We start from the raw sequence: 21967 nt of genomic DNA on the forward strand, positions 1-21967 counted from the left end.
TCCCTCTCCCCCACTTTGCTTCAGGCCCAGGGCCGGGGTCTGGCTATGCCCCTACTCTTGCTGCTCAATCCTTTGGTGTCAGCTGGTAGCCGGGATCTGGCCATGCGTCGTCGTTGTGTCCCACGCCACCCCCACAAAAAAAAAAAAAAAAAAAAAGCTTGGCAAGGGCTGCTTCTCTCCTCCTCCTCCAGGCACACCCTGGCTGGGTTCCAGGGTGGAGATTTAAACCCCTCCCTAATCATACTCAGTCTGCTGGGGCCTGGTCAGACCCCGCCCCCCAGCTCAGCTTCCCTCCAGCCTTCTGGCCACTGCAGAAGGGAAGGGAGGGCTTGCTCTAGTGCCCTCCCCCCCAACTTGGCTTCTAGCCTGAGCCACTACAGGCACATGCCTGCATTCCCAGAATCAAAAATGAATGTCTATTCACTTGTTTCTCAGTTCAGTCTACGCAGGTTAGAGTAACCTGCAAAGATTGAATCAATTCAGGCTCAGCCTTTTTTAACGTCTGTACTTAGCCATAAGGAGAGGCTGAGGGAACTGGGCTTATCTAGTCTAGAGAAGAGAACACTAAGGGGATTTTAAGAGCAGCCTTCAAGTACCTACCTGAAGGGAGGTTCAAAAGAGGATGGAGCTAGACTGTTCTCTGTGGTGGCAGATGACAAAACAAGGAGCAACGGTCTCAAGTTGCAGGAACGGAAGTTTAGATTAGATATTAGGAAAAATTTTCCCACCAGGAGGGTAGTAATGCACTAGAACAGAAAGGTTGTAAAATCTCCATTTTTGGAGATTTTTAGGACCTGGCTAGACAAATGTTTGGCTGGGATGGTCTAGTTGGGGATGGTCCTACTTTGAGCAGGGGGTGGAACTACATGACCTCCTGAGGTCCATTCAAACCATAATTTTCTCTGATTCAGGGAGCTGGTTTCTGTTACCTGATATGCCACTTTCATGTATAACCCAAGGTGATTTACTTAAAGTGAGGTTTTACTTGGGAAAAACACTAAAAATAGCCAAGGAAGTTCCATGCTTATTATGTCTCAGTTATTTTTTTAATCAAATATGCTCAGTTTTTCAGTAAATGATTTTTTTTCCCATTTGCCAGTCCTTCAAACTCAGCTTTGGATCTGAAATTCAGGCTTAGTTCTGACCCACAAAGTGTAAAAAAAAATTGGGAGCCAAATTATGCCGCCAGTGTTAGCTAGCTATGCAACCTGATTATCCTCAGTGAGGATAACATAATTGTAAATGAGGGAAAATATGGTCCATAGTTGCATAATAGGAAACATTTCTATTAATGGTTCACAAAAAAGAATAAAATTGAGCTCATAGTCTCATCATACATGTATTTGCTCTGTTGAACCAAAAAAGATGAGACTTTTTTTGTCCATAAAAAAATAAATATAAATGTAAGGACTTATTTTTCAGGGGTGAAAAAGGTCCATTTTCAGATGAAAAAGCACTTTTACTTTCTCAGAGCTACAGGAGAGGTTTAAACATGCAGCTTGCAGAATCCTGCACATGTAGCACACAGGTGCCATGTGACCTGATCCATGCTGGCCCTGGAGCCAGTATGCAGGGCCAGTCTGGTTGGGTGACATATGCAGTGTGTGGCCCATGCCTGCACATTGGGGTACAGGCAGTGCTCCCAGTGTCAGGTCCAGCCTGCACACTGCAGGCAGTACAAGCCCTGGAGTGATTCATAGATTCATAGATGTTAGGGTCGGAAGGGACCTCAATAGATCATCAAGTCCGACCCCCTGCATAAGCAGGAAAGAGTGCTGGGTCTAGATGACCCCAGCTAGATACTCGTCTAACCTCCTCTTGAAGACCCCCAGGGTAGGGGAGAGCACCACCTCCCTTGGGAGCCCGTTCCAGACCTTGGCCACTCGAACTGTGAAGAAGTTCTTCCTAATGTCCAGTCTAAATCTGCTCTCTGCTAGCTTGTGGCCATTGTTTCTTGTAACCCCCGGGGGTGCCTTGGTGAATAAATCCTCACCAATTCCCTTCTGTGCCCCCGTGATGAACTTATAGGCAGCCACAAGGTCGCCTCTCAACCTTCTCTTGCGGAGGCTGAAAAGGTCCAGTTTCTCTAGTCTCTCCTCGTAGGGCTTGGTCTGCAGGCCCTTGACCATACGAGTTGCTCTTCGCTGTACCCTCTCCAGGTTATCCGCATCCTTCTTGAAGTGTGGCGCCCAGAATTGCACGCAGTACTCCAACTGCGGTCTGACCAGCGCCCTATAGAGGGGAAGTATCACCTCCTTGGACCTATTCGTCATGCATCTGCTGATGCACGATAAAGTGCCATTGGCTTTTCTGATGGCTTCGTCACACTGCCGGCTCATGTTCAACTTGGAGTCCACTAGGACTCCAAGATCCCTTTCCACCTCTGTGCCACCCAGCAGGTCATTCCCTAGGCTGTAGGTGTGCTGGACATTTTTCCTCCCTAGGTGCAGCACTTTGCATTTCTCCTTGTTGAACTGCATCCTGTTGTTTTCTGCCCACTTGTCCAGCCTATCCAGGTCTGCCTGCAGCTGTTCCCTGCCCTCCAGCGTGTCCACTTCTCCCCATAGCTTTGTGTCATCTGCAAACTTGGACAGAGTACATTTCACTCCCACGTCCAAGTCGCTGATGAAGATGTTAAAGAGTATCGGTCCAAGGACCGAACCCTGCGGGACCCCACTGCCCACACCCTTCCAGGTCGAGACCGACCCATCCACCACGACTCTTTGGGTGCGACCCTCTAGCCAATTCGCCACCCACCGGACTGTGCAGTCATCCACATCACAGCCTCTTAATTTGTTCACCAGTATGGGGTGGGATACCGTATCGAAGGCCTTCCTGAAGTCCAGGTATACGACATCCACCCCTCCTCCTGTGTCCAGGCTGGTCATAGAAAGAGACTAGGTTGGTCAGGCACGATCTGCCCGCCACAAACCCATGCTGGTTTCCCCTCAGCATAATTTGTCCTGCAGGGCTCTCACAAATGTGAGCCTTGATAATTTTTTCAAATACTTTACCAAGGATGGAGGTGAGACTGACCGGCCTATAGTTGCCCGGGTCCTCCTTCCTCCCCTTTTTGAAAATGGGGACCACGTTAGCCCTTTTCCAGTCCTCCGGGACTTGGGGTGCATGCTGCCCATAGCACAGGGAGCCAGCATGGGGCAGATGATGCTGGCTTGGTGCTGCACTGAATCTTGCCATATACATTGTAGAAAAACATACTTGGACAGAGGTTTGGTCAATCCTTCTGGATAATGGTAGATGTATGAGAGGTCACCCAGACCTTTGACACATATAACTAGGCAGGAGTTTGGAGGAGTGGAGGCTGCCCAGACCTTCCACAGGTCACTGAGAATTCAAATGCTGGACTGAGTCCATATTTTCAGTGCCTCCGGTCGTATAAGTGTCCAGGAATCGAACCCAGGTCTCCTGTGTGGCACGTAAGGATTCTACCACTGAACCAGAGGGGAAGCCATATTTGGATATTTCTGAGGGATTCATTGATTAAAAGAGAAGATGTTTCATCTTTCCTTGTTTGTTAAATAGTTGCATTATATTAATTAGCCTTCTAAAATGTATCAGATCAAAATCACTTTTTGCTTGACACGTAATCTTGATGTTTTGGATAACTTAAGTATACAAAGCTCCTATTGAGTAGCAAAGTATGTATGGATATTGATCAACTATCTGAGTATTTCTGCATGTCCATTTGTATTGGAAACTAAGTTTGAAAATTTGCTGCTCTTTAGGTGAATATGACTTGGAATTTTATAGCAAACATTTTGTTACCAGAAGAACAGGTTAAGAAGTTGAATAATTCAGTTATCTGTCAAGGTGAAAAAAATGCTTGACGTCATAAAATTGCTCATGAAGTCCAAAACTTGCTTTTCTTCCAAGCACTGGGGCATGTTTATTTTATAGCAATTTAGGGTGATAGCAGAACAAAGCTACTGAGCACTACAGACAGAAAATATAAACAAGAGTTGTTTTCTTGATTATAAGATTACAGTATATCTATTAGATACTTCCCTGTTTTCCTTCAGATGTAGTTGCAGTGTAGGAATTAACTTTGAATACAGGGCTAGCATAATGTTTAAAAAAAAATAGACTGATTTCCAAGAACTGGTTTATAAGGTAAATCCATATTTGAATGTACAGAGGTAAATATATTCCTATTAAGAGTGTGAACAGGAGCTATTAAAATCAAATGCTGAGCACCCTTATTTAAAAATCTTGACTATAATATCACCAAATGCTATATAATTAAACAGTTAAAATTAAAGACTGTAGTTTACATGTGTATACTGTGTCTGTAAAGACTGAAAACAGAAAATGAAATAGTTATTTGTTTTGAGGTCCAGCAGGTAAAATTGAAAGCATGTCCATTCAAATCCACACCACTCTAACTGTGCCCTGACCTATTTTTAAAGCAAGGTTCTACTGTGAAAGGGGAATCTAAAATGGGATTGTGGTGTTCCTTCATTTCCTTGCCTCAATTGATTTATTCCTTATCCAGAGATGGCTCATGATAAATTGGTCTGGTGGTCTCTGTCCTTTTCCCACTGCTCATTACAAAACCACTCACATACTGGCCTTCTTCTTGACTTAACAGAGAAGTAGGTGACTACCTTTTCATCCCTAGGTGAATCTTCATTATGGGCTTAAAGTACATTGATGGGGCCCTGCTCATGTTCTTCAAGTGAAACACTGCATTTAATGAAGTGTAAAGATGTAGAAAAGAATATATTGTGAGAACAAAACTATTAAAATGCAAATGTAGAAGAAGACTGGTATATGAGGATTATTTAATACAGGTCCTTAAGTATCCTTCTCTATCAGTCTTCATTTATGTCTTTCCCTTGGAGTCAGTGGCCTTACTCCTTTTGGATTGCTCTGGAAGGGCTAGTTTTCATATGCTCATCAGTGGATATATTGTTGAAATCAGTGGAACTTTTTGAGGAGTAAGGTGCTGCTGAAGGTGATCAAAGGTGATAAGAATGGCCTTTATATCTGTTGTCCGTTTTCAGTTATTTTGCCTGCAAATGCTATTGGGATAATTACAAGTGTTCATTCCTGATGAGAAATACCTGGCGTCATTCAGATGACTTTTCTTGTGTACTAGTCAGAAGTAGTAGTCAGAATCTCTATTTGACGCTACCCACCAATTGCTGTTCAAGACAGCATTTTCAATAGTCATACACTTATAGTTAAAACGTTGAGGGGGGCAAAGGACATCTATGCTGTTGGGATTTTTTGTTTGTGGTTTTTTTTGTTGCCATGCTGCATTATTTACAGCTAAATCTACAGTGTTATCTGAAATGCATTGGTAAATCTGAATGATGCACAGATTTCTAGATAATTTGTCATATCTTGCTTCCAAGATGCTGCTGAAATACCTACATAATAATCTCTGTTTTCCTGTCAATCTTGATTTAAGAGTGAAATGGAGTTTTTTGTAATTTATAAATACAGCAGCATGTAGATGTCACTTAAGCTACAAAAAAGTCTTAGTAGGATCTTGTCCATCTGCTCTTCTTACAAAGGGTAATAAAATTTAGGTCTACCCTTAAAAGAAATTAGTAGTAATGTTGAGATGTTCAGTATTGGGTGTCCCACTTGAGATACTCTAAAGAGGCCTTTTCAGAGGGCACTGAGTTTCAGTGCTTACGGAGTGTATTACAGCATCTTTATATGGCCAGATGCAAAGCCCACTGAAATCTATGGTAAGGTTTCCATTAATATCCAGTGGTCTTTGGATCATGCTCATACAGAAGTTGGGACACCTGTTTATTATGAATAATATGTTTGTTGTATGATTATTTTGTTCTCCCTCCTACTGTTATTCTGTCCTTCTGCTGCATTTTGCTAATATCCTAGCCCACAGGTTGGTATCGTATGGCCGGTGGGTCATATCTAACTCACAAGAGCTTGTATCTAGCCTGTTAAGTGTAAGTAAGTGAAGGGGGGCACAGAACAGGAAAGGGATTACAGAAGCAGGGAATTGATAGGGGGTAAAAAATTGGTAGCTTGCAGTGACAGCTGCCACATCTCAAGCATCTAGCCCACCACTGTAAAAGGTTGCTGACCCCTGTCCTAGACTGTGAGGCTTCTGGAGCAGGAACTGTTCTGTGTGCATGTAAGGCACCTGACACAATGAGCTCTGACTCTATTGAGGGCATTATGTTATTTATATTATGATTTAAACAATAACTGTATTATCAGCAATAACAACTAAACTAGAGTTGCAAAAATAAAGAGCCCTACATTGTTAGTAGAGATCTTAATTTTTAATTGATTGTTGATTTATTAGTTTGCAGTAGGTGGCCTGGTCATGCATACAGATTAATACATTTGTATTTCATTATGTGAGAGAGAGAGTGATACCAGTGTGGTATTTCCTGATTGTGTTTATTTTTCACCATTGCTTTGTGTTACAATTTAACCTGATTTAAAATTGACTGTTTTCCCCCTACAGTGGCCATATTGTGCTAATCCCAGAGTTCAGTCTTCCTTTGGAATACTATTTAATTCCATTCCTGATTATAGTGGGGATCTGCCTTATACTCATCGTCATATTTATGGTAGGTGTTGGTCTTTTGAATAATCTTTCTCCATAGACAAAAATAAAAGTTATAGGACTGTGGCTCATTGTAGTTAATCATGCTTTTCAAGAACCAAACAAGTGGAAAGAGTTTCATGCAAAATCTAAACTAATAATGCTCATTGTTAACCACCCAGTTATTTTCTCAATACGCAATAAATCGATCTTTTTTCTTTTTGTTATCTTCTGTTTATTTATCTTCTGTAATTATTCTTCTTGTTTTAGCCATGTTCTGCTTTATCTTAAAGACAACTCTTGTTAAAGAGTTGTTCTAGCTAGGTGAATGACAGGAGTTGCAGTAGCCAGCAGAGGCACTAAGTTGTTTCTTTCTAGAACCCAGTTGCATAGGGACATCATGAGTAATTCCCTGCTGACTGCAGACCAGCAATGTGTGCTACAAATTTTTTAACAAAGCCTTTCTTCAAATGTATTCCTCCTTAGCCTGTACTAGTTCTTGTGTCTCATTGGCAGTGACTGATTAAGTGGTGTGTGTGCTGTAGAGTGAAGACTTGGAAGACTAGTCATTTAAATAAGAACTCTCCATCTCCTTGGATCTGCACTTCATGATTGCATTGGAGATTCCAGTTGCTAAGCTAGTGTCAGCCTCATGAAAACATTTGCTTTTTGTTCCTGAAAACTGTACTGAGTTTGTAGTAGTCTAGCACTGCATTCAACCTTGTACTTGGGGTAAAGACCTTATAGGAGGAGTCTCCTCCATGAACATTTTTGGAAAATACCTGCCATCTGTTGCAATCTGCTGCATTGGAAAAGCTAAACAATGTCTATTCAGAAACGTACTCCTGAACCCCTGGGATAAACCATCTGTTGCAGGGATTATTTAACAATTTACTGGGAAAGGGAAGACTCTGTCAGAAGCAGGAAATCACCTCAGAATTCCCATCACTTTGATTGCAGAATTATAATAAGGAGCTGCTGAGAGCCCATGAAAAGTTCCATCTCGCACATTGCTGTTCCTCACAAAGAACTGTGCTGCAGGGTATTTATGCTTTGAATTTGAACTTTCCAATTCAGTTCTTAGCTGGGCAAGGTATTCATGTGTGAAACTCACTTTTTAGTTATTCTCTAGTGCTACAAGTCTTTGGCTATTCATCTTTCCCCAAAGAATCAGTTGCAAATTGAAAACACTACAGAACTTTTGTGAAGCACGTCTTCCAGTACAATATTCTGCACAGTTTATTTTTTCTCATATATAATCAGCATATTTAAAAAATGTCTGTTCTGGTCCCTTTAGCACAATTAGAATTATACAGACATCAAGAGAAACCCAGCCATTTTTCCTGTCCTTAAAGAAAACCTAGGATAACATGGTACCTCAGCAGTGCTGTACTTTGCCTCTCCTGCCATATTAGGTAAATTGGGAGGCTTTGTGGTATATTTTGAGATCAGATTCAGGCTGCTACTGGCCAGGCGATGAGTAAATGCCGAAGTTTTGGGCCCTAATGGAGAAGATCCTAGTAAGAGATGCTTCTCCTAAACCTTCAGTGCTTCAGCTTGAGCATGTTTGTTTATCTGTTTTGTTTGTAGGTGCAGTCAAAAAATAAACAAGATAGTTTGATGTCTAAGGAAAGTATGGAGAGTATGGTGTAAAGTATTACAAAACTCCTATGTAAATTGATGGTACCAGAGTTATGTTTCATCTAGAGTAGGACTGTCCAACTTGAGAATGGCTAGGGACTGCATACTGCACCAGTCGCCAGCCCCTGGCCATATACCACACGAGCTGTGCACAATACATGCTGAGATCCCTGGTGTGGAAGCAGCATAAGTCCCCCTGCCACCATTATAGGAGCAGCATGAGACCCTTTTCTGCCACTGTCACTTGTGTGAGCCCCACCTCATTCACTTCTATGGTTGTGAGCAGCATGAGCCCCACCTGCACTGCCTTATGGACAGCACAAGTCCCCCCCTGCTGCCGTGTGGGCAGCAAGCTTATTGAGTCCCTTCCTGCTATGCTGTCCTGCCCTAGAGACCCTGGCCACTTCTGCAGCAGCATGAGCAATGAGGGCAGCAGCACCTAGGGGGGAGAGCCTACAGGATATACATTAACTCCTCATGAGCCAGGTGTTGCCCACAGGCCACCTGGACAATCCTGATCTAGAACACTGGGTGTAATGTTGATGATCTCATCTCAGAAACACTTTGTTGAATTAGAGAGAGGTTTCAGAAAGGAAACAAGAAAATTTACATGACATGGAAAGTCTCTCTCCTAAATACAACTTGAAAAAAATGGCATATCTTACAAAAGAGAGAAGAAAGAGGGCATGTGGGAAAAGTATATAAAATAATTAATACTTTAGAAAAACAAAATTGGAAGTTGTAGGATCGTTGGTTGTAGCCATGTTGGTCTAAGGACATAGGCAGACAAGGTTCTTTGGGTAGATGTGATATCTTTTATTAGACCAACTAAATAGTTGGAAAAATGGTTCTTTGCAAGCTTTTGGGCACAAACACCCTTCTTCAGGCATAGGGAAAGTCTGTGGGTGTTTGTGTGCTTTACTGGGTAGAATAGAAGCCAAATTGCAAAATGCAGGTCTACAAAAATGCATATGTGTGGCAGTAAAGTTCAAAGTTAATGGGAGACAATAGGTGTGAAAAGGTAGTTGGGGGTGTGGGGGAGGGAAAAGGGAGAAGGTGATAAAGTGTAGCTGGTAAAATGCAGACAGGTTACCTGGGGTTATTGGATGGCAGGCAGGTTATAATGTGCCATAAATCAAATGTCTATATTTAGCCCATAATTTTTGTATCAGTAGATGTATGAAGTGAAGTTCATAGGCTTGTCTGTGAAAGGTGTCTTGTAAATTTCCTTTGAGGACTAGAACTGAACCTTATCTGCCAAATTGGAAGTTTGAAATTTCACTGTGTTTTCCCCAAGGATGCCTTTTGATTAAAGAGGCTTCCTTCTAAGTCCTTCTTCACATCTTCTTTTAGAATATTGCTACCAGTTCCACTGTTCACCCTCCATCTTGGGTATTAGGACACCTTCAGAAATGTCATTTGGACTTCAGGGTTTATCTTTTGAGCTGGAAATGAACTTTGATGGGCTGAGTTATATAGATAAGTTCAGCAAGGAATAAGACTGATCTGACAAAAGTGTAGGCTGATCCCTTCAAAAGTCCACCCCTCCATAGAATTGCAGCTGTTATTCTGACTGAAAATGACAGTTTCCTTTATTGTAAATTATAGTAAGCATGTTATAGCATGCTCATTTGAAAGTTTTTGGGATGTCAGTTGAATCTCCAAGCAGAGGTTGTGCAAAAAAGTTGGACAGTTTCCTCCATTAAGGTATGCCTTAACACATTTTTAAAGTATTACACCAACATAGAAAAAGGGCAATGGTCAGAATTAGCACAGGTTTCTGACAGTTGTGTGGGAGAGCAGCACTGTGAAGTTCAACTCAGTTCCATGAAAGCCCTGTTCTCCACTTACAGGTTTAAATAACTTAACTATCTGTACAAGCTCAGAAGGATAAATTTGCAAAGTAGGACTAATTGTTGGGGGCAAGCTAGTCAAATGAAGAGGTAGATCTGACACCGAGACTTCAGCCTCAGGTTTCTTTGCTTATGTATTGGGAGTAGGTTGGGGGAAATGGCAGAGTTGTAAATTTCTGTGGATTTAACTTTATAAATGTGAACTAAGTGTAAGCTACTTAGGGAAACAGTGGCTCTGAGTGGTATAGACCATCCCTTCTATTAATCACTTTGCTAACCATAAAATCTAATGAGGGTCCTTTAAAATGTCATGACATGCTGCTTGTGGATATTTTCATGTGGGACTGTATAAGGTAGGGATACAAGTATTTAAGGTGAGCTGCAGGATACAGTGGAATGCTCATGGAGATATGCTGAGCTGTATTGTGTGCTGAAGAATCCCAAGCCCCCATTTTTGTGAAAGATCAAACAGAATTGTACTAAAATTGTATTCAAGATGTTGAGATACTTTTACAAAGGTGAAGTGGATACCTAGTGCAGGTAGTGTGAAAACCAGGATTTACCATATACCCACTTAACATAGAGTTATCTAAGGACATTTCAGGTCAGTTTTGTTTTAATTAGGAAGCATTTTCACTAGGAGCTAATTTTGGCTTATACCAAAGGTAGGCACGTGAGGCAAATTTCTCTAACATTTTAAAGGAATGTCAGAACCATTCCAGCTTCCAAGCCTTGTAAATCAACTGTTCTTGTACCCTTTTGGGTTAATCTTTAGGTCCACAATTTTAAAATTTAAACGGATTAGTTTGGGATTTACATCACACTAGTTTGCCTGTGCATGATGAAATGTAGCAGTTACTAGTTTCTTTATTTCAGGGGTGCTCAACCCCTGGCCTGTGGTGTCTTGTTATCCAGCCTGCAGTGCTCCCCATGGGTCTTGAAATTTGAGTGTGGAGGAGGGGTATCACTGCTCCCCTGCACCCAAATTTCCAGACCCATGGGGAGCCCCAGACTCTGCACTCTGGACCGGGCACCCAAACTCAGTATGCAGGGCCAGGTAGGGATGGCGTCAGGCCCCAAGGCCCAGTCCGGGGTGGGGGGGAGGGCTGGAACAGGGTGTTGCCAGGCTGCCAGGGGTTCATTCCAAGTTTATGGGGTCAGTGTCAGGCCCCAGAGCCCAGTCCCGGTGCCCAGGGCTCAATTTGGCACCACTCGTCTGGCCCATGAGACCAAAAAGTTGAGCACTAATGCTTTATTTAATTTATTTTATACTTTATTTCATTAATAAGGAACTGGAAATCCTAAAACTGTTCCCAAGGCAGAAAGTAATCCTTGCATAGTACGAATTTATTACGTCAGTGTAGACCATCTAAAGTTGAACTGACAAGGATATCTCTCCTTAGAATTGCAGTTCCCAATTGTGTTTCCTTCATCTCTATATTCCAAAAGAAAAGGGAAAAAAATAACTGCTAACCTGACCTAACAGGGCACAGCCATAATTCATTGCTTCCCACAAGGCCAGTTGTTGAAAACAATATAACTTGAACAAGCCAGGACAGTGATAGAGATTTTGCACATTATTTAAATGCATTTATCTCCAGGGACAGGATTTCTCAATTAACCTATCTTCTTTCATACCATCTTGGAGGTACATTTTCAGGAAGACATTCAGTACAGTGTCTAGCTACAATTATGTCTGACATATGAGTTGATATGGTAGATGTATTTCTACCATTAGATCTATGTCTGTCCAGTTCCCTTCCTCTGGGGTCAGGAATAGGCATTTACTCAGATTTCTAATCAGGACTTGTGTAGACAGTAGACAGAACCAAGGCAGGATCCAGGCATTTTTTCCAAAAGATTTGTTTGGCTTGCTCCTCCTTCCTTTTATGCTGCATGACCAGTTTCTTTCCATGCACTCCTAGTATTAAATGATACTAGGTAGTAAATTAGAAACTTGGGTTCACATGTAAGGTCAGTGTTTCACTTGATAATTTTTCCCACAACTGGGAGAAAAGCATCTGGGAATCCAGTCTCCATCCTGCAGCATGTTCTAAATATGTTATAAATACATGGCCATGGGGCTAAGAGACAAGTTATTTTTTGTTAGGCAAAGGTTGAACTTTCATCAAAAATCTCAGCTGAACTGGAGCTAGCTAATTGCACAGCTCCTCTGTACTGTTTCTGCTGCGTTGTCTGTCTAGTGTTACCTTATCAAAAAAGGTGAGCCTTGACATTTTCCAAGATGTATTGTTCAAAGCCTCTGCCATGGGTAAGGTTGTATCTTCATTTCCTTTCTAATTTTGGTCATCCAAATAACCTCAGGATACAAAGAGGGGGGCTTAGAAACAATGTAGAAAGATCTGAAGTTCTGTAAGGAAAAATAAGGAGGAACTATTCATAAGAGGCATGGCTAGGAATTTTGATGCCCTGGGCAGGGGGGCATAAAGAGATTGGGGTGCTGAATGCCGGAGATCTAGGAGATAGGACTGGGGTAGGAGGGCAGGGACCAGGCACTTACTTCCTTGCACAGGGCCAGCGTGGGTTGCTGCTGCCTCAGCACGGGCTCCTTGGGTGGCTGTCATTCTGGCACTGTCTCTAAAATGGCACCTGGGACTAGTGTTCCATTTGCCCATGCTTAGGTATACTGCTGCTTTTCACTGTGGTCAAAAGCAGCAAGATGAGAACCTGGTGTTAGAAAAACAGATGTAAAGCCACTGAAAGTGAAATTATGGTTGGGCCCAGCAAGCAATATACAACTCTTTTTTCACATTACCTTTAGCTTCATTGATCTCTGTAAGGGCTTGCAGCAGTGTGGCTATATGATAATTGGGAAAGACTTTGCCATTGTTTCCTAATAAAACTCTAGTCTTGTCTAAATGTATACTTTTAGCTTGGTAGGGTTATCTAGGCATGGTGTGATGCAAAATTAATCTGTTTCATTGCTGTATGAATTTAAAGCCTGGGATTGACCTTTGTGTCCAGCCAGGGGCAATCCTGGCTGTATTCTCTTCCAGTCCTGGGGATATTTAACCTTAAGCAAATTTAAAATTGAGACTCATAAACAAAGTTGGCTATTTCATTGTTCTTTTGCTCTCTTGACGTACTATTTACATTTTCTTGTTTTCCCCGTCTGATGTTTTACAGATCACCAAATTTGTGCAAGACAGGCACAGAGCAAGAAGGAATCGGCTTCGAAAAGATCAGCTTAAGAAACTTCCCATACATAAATTTAAGAAAGGCAAGTGGATCTTTCTTGTTTGCGTAAACAATCCAACTTAATTGGGCTTAAATAAATACTAATATCCATGGATTTTCCCATAGCTTTGAAAATTATTATAAGAATACTTAAGCTGAGTATCAGAGTTAGAATGAAATCAAATGGTAATAAAATAAGCAACTTGGATCTGATTTTGCTCCCATTGGAGCTAAAGTGAAGTTCAATACATGCTTCAGTAGGAGCATGAGCAGACTCCACATGAACTGTTGTAGTTTAGAAGTTAGCTAATGTTTTATATTTGATAAGTTTAGTTCAGAATGTAGGATCTTTTTCCAAATATCATGTAGGTTAACTTCCTTGCCCAAGTCCCTCCTGCTTTTTTTCCCCATTGTATTAACAGTCACCACAGTGAATCATTTGGACACTGATTTTTATGTTATTTTATCAAGTGTCTGAAAACAGGTAAGCATGTGTGGCACGTGTCTTACCAAACATTTTGGCAAGACTCCAGAAGCAACTACCTTGTGAATATGACCTGCCTAGTTTTCGTGGTGGTGGTGTTCTTTCTTTCCATTCACTCCTGATCTAATATGAAAATATTGTTATGTGGAATAAGTCACTGACAGGCAGTCACATGACAAAAGATATCCTCTGAAATGAAGAGATCAGTAATTTGTTTTATTGTGTCACAGAATAACACTTGTCTCCAAAAGTCCTGCATGTTCTAGTATACTCCTGAAGAGGAGCACTTCCTGCATTTATTTCTCTTGTGTCTTTTATACATGCTGTAATTTCGCCATTTAATAATTCATGCCTACAAGCTGCTAGAAAGTACAAAGAGAAAAGCCTGAAGAGAGAATTTCATAGAAATTAATTTAAATACAGCAAGGTTTGTGCTGATGTGCAACCCATTTCTGTGTGTAAAAATACCACATTAGGATCAGATTGGACTTCAGAATGCAGCCACCTGAAGTTCTCTTCTGCCTTTGGCAGTGTCCCTCCATTATTAATGGCATTGATGCTGCTACCTGCAAAGCAGATGTTCAGTCTAAGAGTGCATACAGTGAATATGTAAAGTTACTGCTTCCCCTTTTTTATGAGCTTTCCCCTGTACAGCATTGACTGAAGCTTCCTGTAATGTTCTGTTTCTCTTGGGTTGGCAATGGCCAGAAAGAACTTGAGTCAACAAAGTCAGTGTTAATTTTACTAGCTGTTAAAGATTCTCTGTGAAATCCAATTAAAAATTATTAAGTACATAATTATTTTTCTGCCTTGTACTATTAAAATACAACTTCATATTGTTTCAAGAACTCTAACTGTGTGTGGGGGGGGATACTGTTATGAAGTTATCACGTGTGTTTGTCTGTGTGCCCACAGTGGGTAAAGTTTCAGAATCATCAAAGTGTACACGTAGCTGTGGGGGGATGATATATTGATATATATTTTTATAAGCACCTATTCTTTTCACTATTTTCCTCCCTTTCCCTCTCCTCTTCTCTTGCTCCCTCTTTTCTCCTCTTCTCTTGCTCTTTATTATACAGAGGTATTGGATTTTGTCTTAAATTCAACTGAAACCTCTTTCAGGTTTATGCAGTATTTCTTCCTGGGACATTTTCTTTAGAAGCCAGGATGATATATGACAGTGCAGCTTCTGGAGAGCTTTGAGAGCATTGGTGGTTCCCAAATCAGGGGTCCCAACATGAAATGGTATCATAGCCCTTAGAAAGGGGATGATGAACCCCACAGATGTTTAATTACTCTGGATGTGTTTGGATCAGAAGTAGTGGCAACTTCCAGCAACCAAAGCTAACTGGAAGTTGGGCTGCAGCTCAAAAAGATTGAGACCCACTGTTCTGTATTCAGCCTACCTTCCACTGGTTTTACTTGCTTCACTAGCACCTGGCTGTTTCAGATGATTAGTATACAGTGGTTTTCAAAGACTGAGACACAAAAACCATGAGACTCCAGTATAAGACATCTTTTTTAGGAGACATGTGATCACCCTAACTACCCTGCATTTTCCTTGCAGGAAAAAATGATAACTAGCTAGATTGTATATGCAAATACAGATTATCTCTGTAGGTTTGAGGTTTGGAATGTGCAGAAATTTGGGGTGCTTTGATCCAAAAGCAATCAAAACTCATGGCAAAGGTGATATTTTTTATTAGACCAACTAGATATTTGCAAAAACTTTTTTTCTTTAAAATTTTTTTTTGCAAATATCTAGTTGGTCTAATAAAAGATATCACCTCTGCCATGAGTTTTGATTCCTTTTGCCTCTAGACCAATATGGATACAACCCTAATACCTTGATCCAAAAGTTGCATTGTGTTGCTTTGTGGCTTTTCTGCATAAAGACATTGCAGAAGAGAAAAACAAAAGTAAAAATTTAGTTGTAAGCCTTGAATTTTGTGGGGAGAAGGATGAGGGAGGGAGGAAGACAGGAGCGATAGTAATCAGAACATAGGCTAGCTAAGGCTCCAGAACTATGTAGAAAAGGTGAAGAACACGTGAGAGAGAGCAAAACTCCTTAAAACTCTTGTGTTTTTTTAATTTAGTCATGGCCCTACTTTCAATATGTAAAATTATTCACATCCCCCTTGCATATTTTTTTAAAACTTAATTTGTATAGATGTTGATCTGTTATGATAAATCAGTGCAATTATATCAGGAATTAATTTTGCCCACTTTCCTTTTGATTTCCAGTTGACCAAACAATAGGGTCGTATCTTGTCCTTATATTAAGTCACTTGAAAGATATATTTACACCTGGGTAGAATTTTGTTCTTTGAGATTGTAGTTAGTTCTCCAAAATTTCTACAGTTATACTAATATAATCCAGATGGGTCAAATTTGGTCATACCACTGCAAGTCTTTGCTGATCCAGATTTTCCTCATAGTTACACTAGTGAAAATATAGTGCCAGATTTATACCAGTCTGAGATCAAACTATAGGTGTGGAAATAGCCCACAGGAATCTGAGCCTTACCATTCACCTTTTTTAATATTAACTTTTCAGTGTAATGCTGTTGTTTCATTGCTCCTTATATGTGAATGCTGTGTATTCCTTCTCTTCTTTCTAAGAGGTGGGTAAGTCAGATATGAGCTTTAGGGTAGATTGAGCCCTTAGTTTAAGACTTAAGGATGGGGTGCTGTCTAATGACATTATCCCAGAAGAACCATGAGAAAAGAGTTGTTTTGCAGAAAGGTGTAACACCTTTCCATACTCCCTCCTTGCACTGAGGCAGCAGGGGAATAATTTACATCCATTTTGGGGTGTAGCATACAGTTTGTACTGCTGGCCGGCATGTAGATCTGGGACCACTCTGTACTTACTTGTGGGGAAGGCAGTATTGAGCATGCAGCCCTTGCTTTCCCTCCTGTACATGTAGCCATAGTCGAAAAGGGTTCAGGGTAATTGCACAGTTAGGTGGTAGACACATAATATAGAGGTACAGTGTAGCCCTGACCAGGCAGCTCAGTCATTCCGAATTCTTTTAATCTGACTCTCAGGAAAGAGTCAGCACATTAGTTATTGAAGAGAAGTTATAGAGCTGATTTGATTTCTCTTTTCTTGGTGACTCGTGAACTGTGAACTTCATATTGTTTCATTGCACTAAAGCCCATTGTATTTGAATGCCAAGCAACTTGTACTTAATATTTTTCTTCCAGATTATATCTTAAATACACAAATGGCTGGACAAGTGATAAATATTTGACCAAGTAGTCTTTGTTGAAATAATCAAGTGGATACTTTGAAGTTGACATCAATAATATATTAAACAAAATGGAACTTTGTTCATAGACAGTTAATTCTAATATTACATTATGGGTAACATCAGCAGGGATCTTGATTTTCTCTGATATAAACCCCCCCCTTTCAGTTAAAAATAAGTAACCCCAAATCCACATTTTTCCATGATTAAAATGAAACATCACTATATTTATTAGTGGCATTTCATTTAAATCATGGGAAAATTTGGATTTGGGGTTTCTTTTTTTTTTAAACTGAAAATTGGGGATTTTTTTAAAATCAGAGAAAACCAGGATCCCTGATTATCAGCAATTCAGAATCTATGTGGTGGATATAGATAGTTGGGTAGCTGGATGTCTCACACTGGGGCAGAAGACATTGAGTACAGAAAGCTGGGTTGTATTGTAACAAATAGGTAAGCTACAAGGAGTTACACCCTGGCACCAGACATGTATGAGACATCCTCATTTCCTCCTTATCTCTTCAGATCATCCCCATTCCTCATGCTTCTCTATCTCCAGACACAACTGTGTCTATAGTTTAAGTCCCCTGTCCTCTTATTTTCTTTGTATTCCCAACCCCTTCTACCCCATAATCCCCAGACTGAAACCACCAACCCCCAGCTTTCTGATCAATGGGTGCTTTGTGATCCACAGTTTCCAGTCTAGGATATAACTATTCTTCTTTGGAAGCCATGTGTTGTCTGAGCATCTTCCACTCCAGCTATCTATTCAACATACTTTTCCTTCATTCCATAGCTACCCCCGATTTATGCAGATGCTAAGAGGTCAAAGAAAGAAGAAACAGTGAATGTCAAATTTGAGAGCAGTAAACCACTTTGAAGGGTCCTCTACACACTATTTGCGCAGACAGACAACAGCCACCAGACCACATAAGCAACTTCTAACAGCTCTGCACAGCTCATGCTGGCATCACAATAGTAATAGTGTTAGCAGGTTGCTCAGTGCACCATTAGACACCATTGCTGTGGCCTCTGGCAGAAGGTTTGATGCGTCTACCCAGACCTTGTATTGGCTGCTGGCTGGTGACAGAAGCCTTTACTCGCAGAGCTGTTATTTCTCTGCTGACAGAAAGACTAGATTCTGCTACCACAAGGGAGCTCTAAGTGTGAATGCATAGTTTTGCTGCCACAACTATGGGGTGTAGGCAAGGCCAGAGTAGTTAGGAAGTAGTATTAAAATAGGCCTTAGAGTGACTGTTGTGTTAAGGAAAAAGCAGTAGTTTAGCTGAGTTGTTGGTGATAAAATTTCAGGAGTTTCCATACATCAGTAATATTCTATCAAATCCTTTTCTTGGCTTTATAATTTGATAGTACAAGCAGCAACTTCTTAGAGTAAGTTGCCAACAAACAGAAACCCCTTAAAATCTGAAAAATGGGTCAAAGGCAAATTTCAGCCTTACTGTTTTTCAGGTCTTTTAAACAAAGTGACCATATAGGTATATGAATGTACAGACAGGTGGTTGAATTCACTTTCAAAAAATATACCTAAAACAAACTAGACCCAGTATTTGCTGTATATCAGCTTTGGCAATACAGTCAAATGTATTGATTTATATCAGGGGTGGGCAATTATTTTGGGCAGAGGGCAACTTATTGAGTTTTGGCAAGCCATCGAGGGCCGCATGATAGGTGCCAGGTACAGATAAATATTAATTTTCTAAATGTTTTAGGGGCCCCATGGGCTGGATAGAATGGCCTGGTGGGCTGCATCTGGCCCCTGGGCCGCATTTTGCCCACCTCTGATTTATACTCTTTGTTGGAAGATAGGGTTTCCCCAAGGCACTAAGGAAAGTCTATGAGCATGAATATCTGAAGCATTAGCCTTTTTAGTGCTACATAATCCATGCAGTAAGTTTTTCCTTTGGATGCATAACTGAAGAGCAGCCTCTTGAGATTGGGAATGCTGATTCAGCTAATACAGTCTTGTTAGCTTGCATGCTCAAAACCTTAATGTAATCATTGCAGCCAAATAAGTAGTTAGTCTGACTTGAACAAAATAAGAATTAAAGACGTACCTAAATAAAGTCTCTTGCCTAATCTTTACCTGTAGGTTCTTGACTATGCTGGATAATATATTTCCTCTTCCTTTCACCAGTGTATATCGGGACTAATTGCCTAACAAATGGTCTCACATCCTGTAAGACTGGTTTAAAACAATAATCAGACCCAGAGTTTTTTATTGGCATGAAGTGCATTTCTACAGTTGACCAGTTAGGATGACCAGCAAGGAGTATGTAGCAACAATTTCCCTGTGGAAATGGAGACAGTCTACCAGCTCTAAAGAATTGTTAATATAAAACAGAAAACATTGCCCAGTTTTTTTCATCTTGAGATAGGACCTAATCCAAAGCCTGCTGAAATTAATAGGAATTCTTCCACTCGCTAGGGTGGGCTTTGGATCAGATCTTTGATGTATGAATACTGATGATAGACAAACATGATAAGTGCAGTGCAGCCTGTCTCAGTAAAGCTACATTTACCCACTACAAAAAAAGAGATAGCAACTAGAGTGGCAGTCATGTATAGGGTGATTTCTGTGCACACCAGTCAGCACCTATCTTCTGAATAATCCCCCAAAATTTAGAGGTATTGGGCACTTATACATGTGCATTGAGACTGCTCTGATGCACTGTAATTACAGTGCATCAGAGCAAACTCGATTAATCGATTCTGCTGGAGTGTGGTAATAATGCGCTCCAGCAGAGTCCTGCATAACATGTATCAGCGTTTCCGTGCTGAAAAATGGTGGTGGGGGCACTTTAACTAAAGCTTGTTCAACTCTCAGAGCACATGTATAAACGGCCATTGGTTGCAGAATCTAGTGTATACCCCAAATAGTAGAAACTCTAAATACATTTTGTCCTGGGTTGTTATCCTATAGATATAATATTTTTTTTAAAAAGGAAAAAGCTTAGTCCTTCAGAAGTCAACAGAACTTTATATCTGTATCTGTTTAGCAAATATAAAAGTAGCAAATACAGGACAAAATTATCTACTGTGCAGTTTGATCAACATGAGATCAAAGAATAAAACAGTTCTTAAAATTATAGGCTAGAATTTATGGGAATTGGGACATTCTGTATTAGAGAAAGTATTTTCAGATGTATTTGACTTCAGCTAGCAAGGATGTGCCATATATACAAAAATGAATAGATTTCCAATCTTGCACAGCAGAGAAGTAACACTGTACTCATTCATTCAAGTGAGGAAATAAAAAAATAACCTTAGGAAAAACAGAACATTATAAAAGATGTGACTGATTCTTTGTGGAATAGGAAGACATATGTGGATAAATCAAAAATAAAAAGCAAAGCCAGATTTTACATTTTTGCTAGAGCCCAAAATCCTTAGTCCTGTATCTGAGTAAGTGCCTTGTTTTCAGAATTGTGGCTAGCATACCATCTCTAAAAATCAGGCCATCTTTATACATGCCTGTATAGATTTTGGCGTAACCTTAGGCACTCAGATGAAAGATGTGAGCTGGTCTTTACATTGAAAAGAAATTAAAAGTAAGTATTGTGTGTGCAAGTATCACATACGGGGAATTTTGGGCTCTGGGACAGATGTTTAAAGGTATGTAGGGACCTGCTTGTCATTTATAAGAATACATCTGTAAGTAACTATTTTGGACTCAGCAGGCATGTTTACACACGCGCTTCAATGTGCAGTAGGCTATTCTACTGTACGTTAAAATGGCACATAAAAAGTGATAATACATTAATGTGCAGTAGAATAGGCTACTGCACATTAAGCACCACCTAAAAAGCATGTACTTGTGCTACTAATCCACATTTTTTTAGTACCTCATATTGGAGGTACTAAATTTAATGTGTATTAGGAAAAGTGTATGAATGTACATGTAGATGAGCTTTGTATGAGTAATAAAAGTGGGCACTATTTGTCCATATGCTGAAATTTAAGAAGAGAATCAAAACATGTTTCACATTGTGGGATTTTTTTCTGTTTTTTTTTTTGTTTTGGTTTCTTAAAGAAATGCTGTGTGGATTCCTTCCTGTCTTATGACAATTATAGTTGTAATCTTCTGCAATGAAAGATCAAAAAGGATTAAATTATTCCTGATGTATATGCTGTTTTCATTGTCTCATTATGATGCAAGTATGTCATTTACATATGCCATTCTTCTCTTTACTAAATATTTATAAAATTGATATATGCCTTCAAGTGGGATTATCACTTATTATTATTAACCCATCTGCCTGGCAACACTGGAAAAAACAATAAATCAAAAGGTCTTGGTAGAGTGTTGGCAATTTTATTTCTGTGGTTTTCATTTTTATTATTATCTGAAAATATAGTTGTACAGGAGAATAAACAGGGTAATAGTGTTTGGGAGGGAAATCTCCCTGTGTGTGCTGTCAGTTAAAATAGCACTCATTCTTTAAAATAAGTTTTTCATACAAATTGTATTTAAGAAACAGTTTCTAAGATGATGTTAGACATTTGCTGTTTTTAAGCTTCATCAGAAACCCCCCATGCAGTGTGTTTGCAGGAGATAGTGTCCACAAAAACATCTGTAGAATTAAACTGCCTCTGCTTCCACAGTGCTGTGTCATTAAGGAGGTGGGACAGGGCTACCTGAGAAGCAGGCACAACAGATTGGTCTTACTAACCCAGTGTCCTGAGACACAAGAGTAGTTGTACAGATGCCAAGGTACCTTAAGAAAGCTAGCATATCTTCTTTCTGACCTTCATTGCAGCAAGGCTTTCCTGCCTGTGGCTGAATTAACTTCCTAGTCAAAGGGGCTTTAAAGCAGAGAGCAAAAACGTTTAAATAGTGCTGATTAATTTTTCTGGTAAAATCCTAGTTTTCTTGTGGGAATAAAGATGTGAAAGTGTCTTTCTTTGACCCCCAAACACAGCAAAAGCCCCAGAGGCAAAGAGCCAGTTAAAAGAGTAGGCATGA

The 21967-nt window shown here is 40.3% G+C and overlaps 1 protein-coding gene across 1 annotated transcript in view; it reads left to right on the top strand.

Annotated features, from left to right (window-relative positions):
• Nucleotides 1–21967, top strand: part of RNF13 (ring finger protein 13) — a 154619-nt gene that overhangs the window by 121205 nt on the left and 11447 nt on the right. The window contains exons 8-9 of the mRNA XM_006259169.4: nucleotides 6473–6578; nucleotides 13195–13288. Coding sequence (XP_006259231.1) covers nucleotides 6473–6578; nucleotides 13195–13288 — 200 coding nt within the window. The remainder of the gene's footprint in view (nucleotides 1–6472; nucleotides 6579–13194; nucleotides 13289–21967) is intronic.

Source organism: Alligator mississippiensis, chromosome 7 (genome assembly GCF_030867095.1).
Source record: "Alligator mississippiensis isolate rAllMis1 chromosome 7, rAllMis1, whole genome shotgun sequence".
NCBI classification, from domain to species: domain Eukaryota; kingdom Metazoa; phylum Chordata; order Crocodylia; family Alligatoridae; genus Alligator; species Alligator mississippiensis.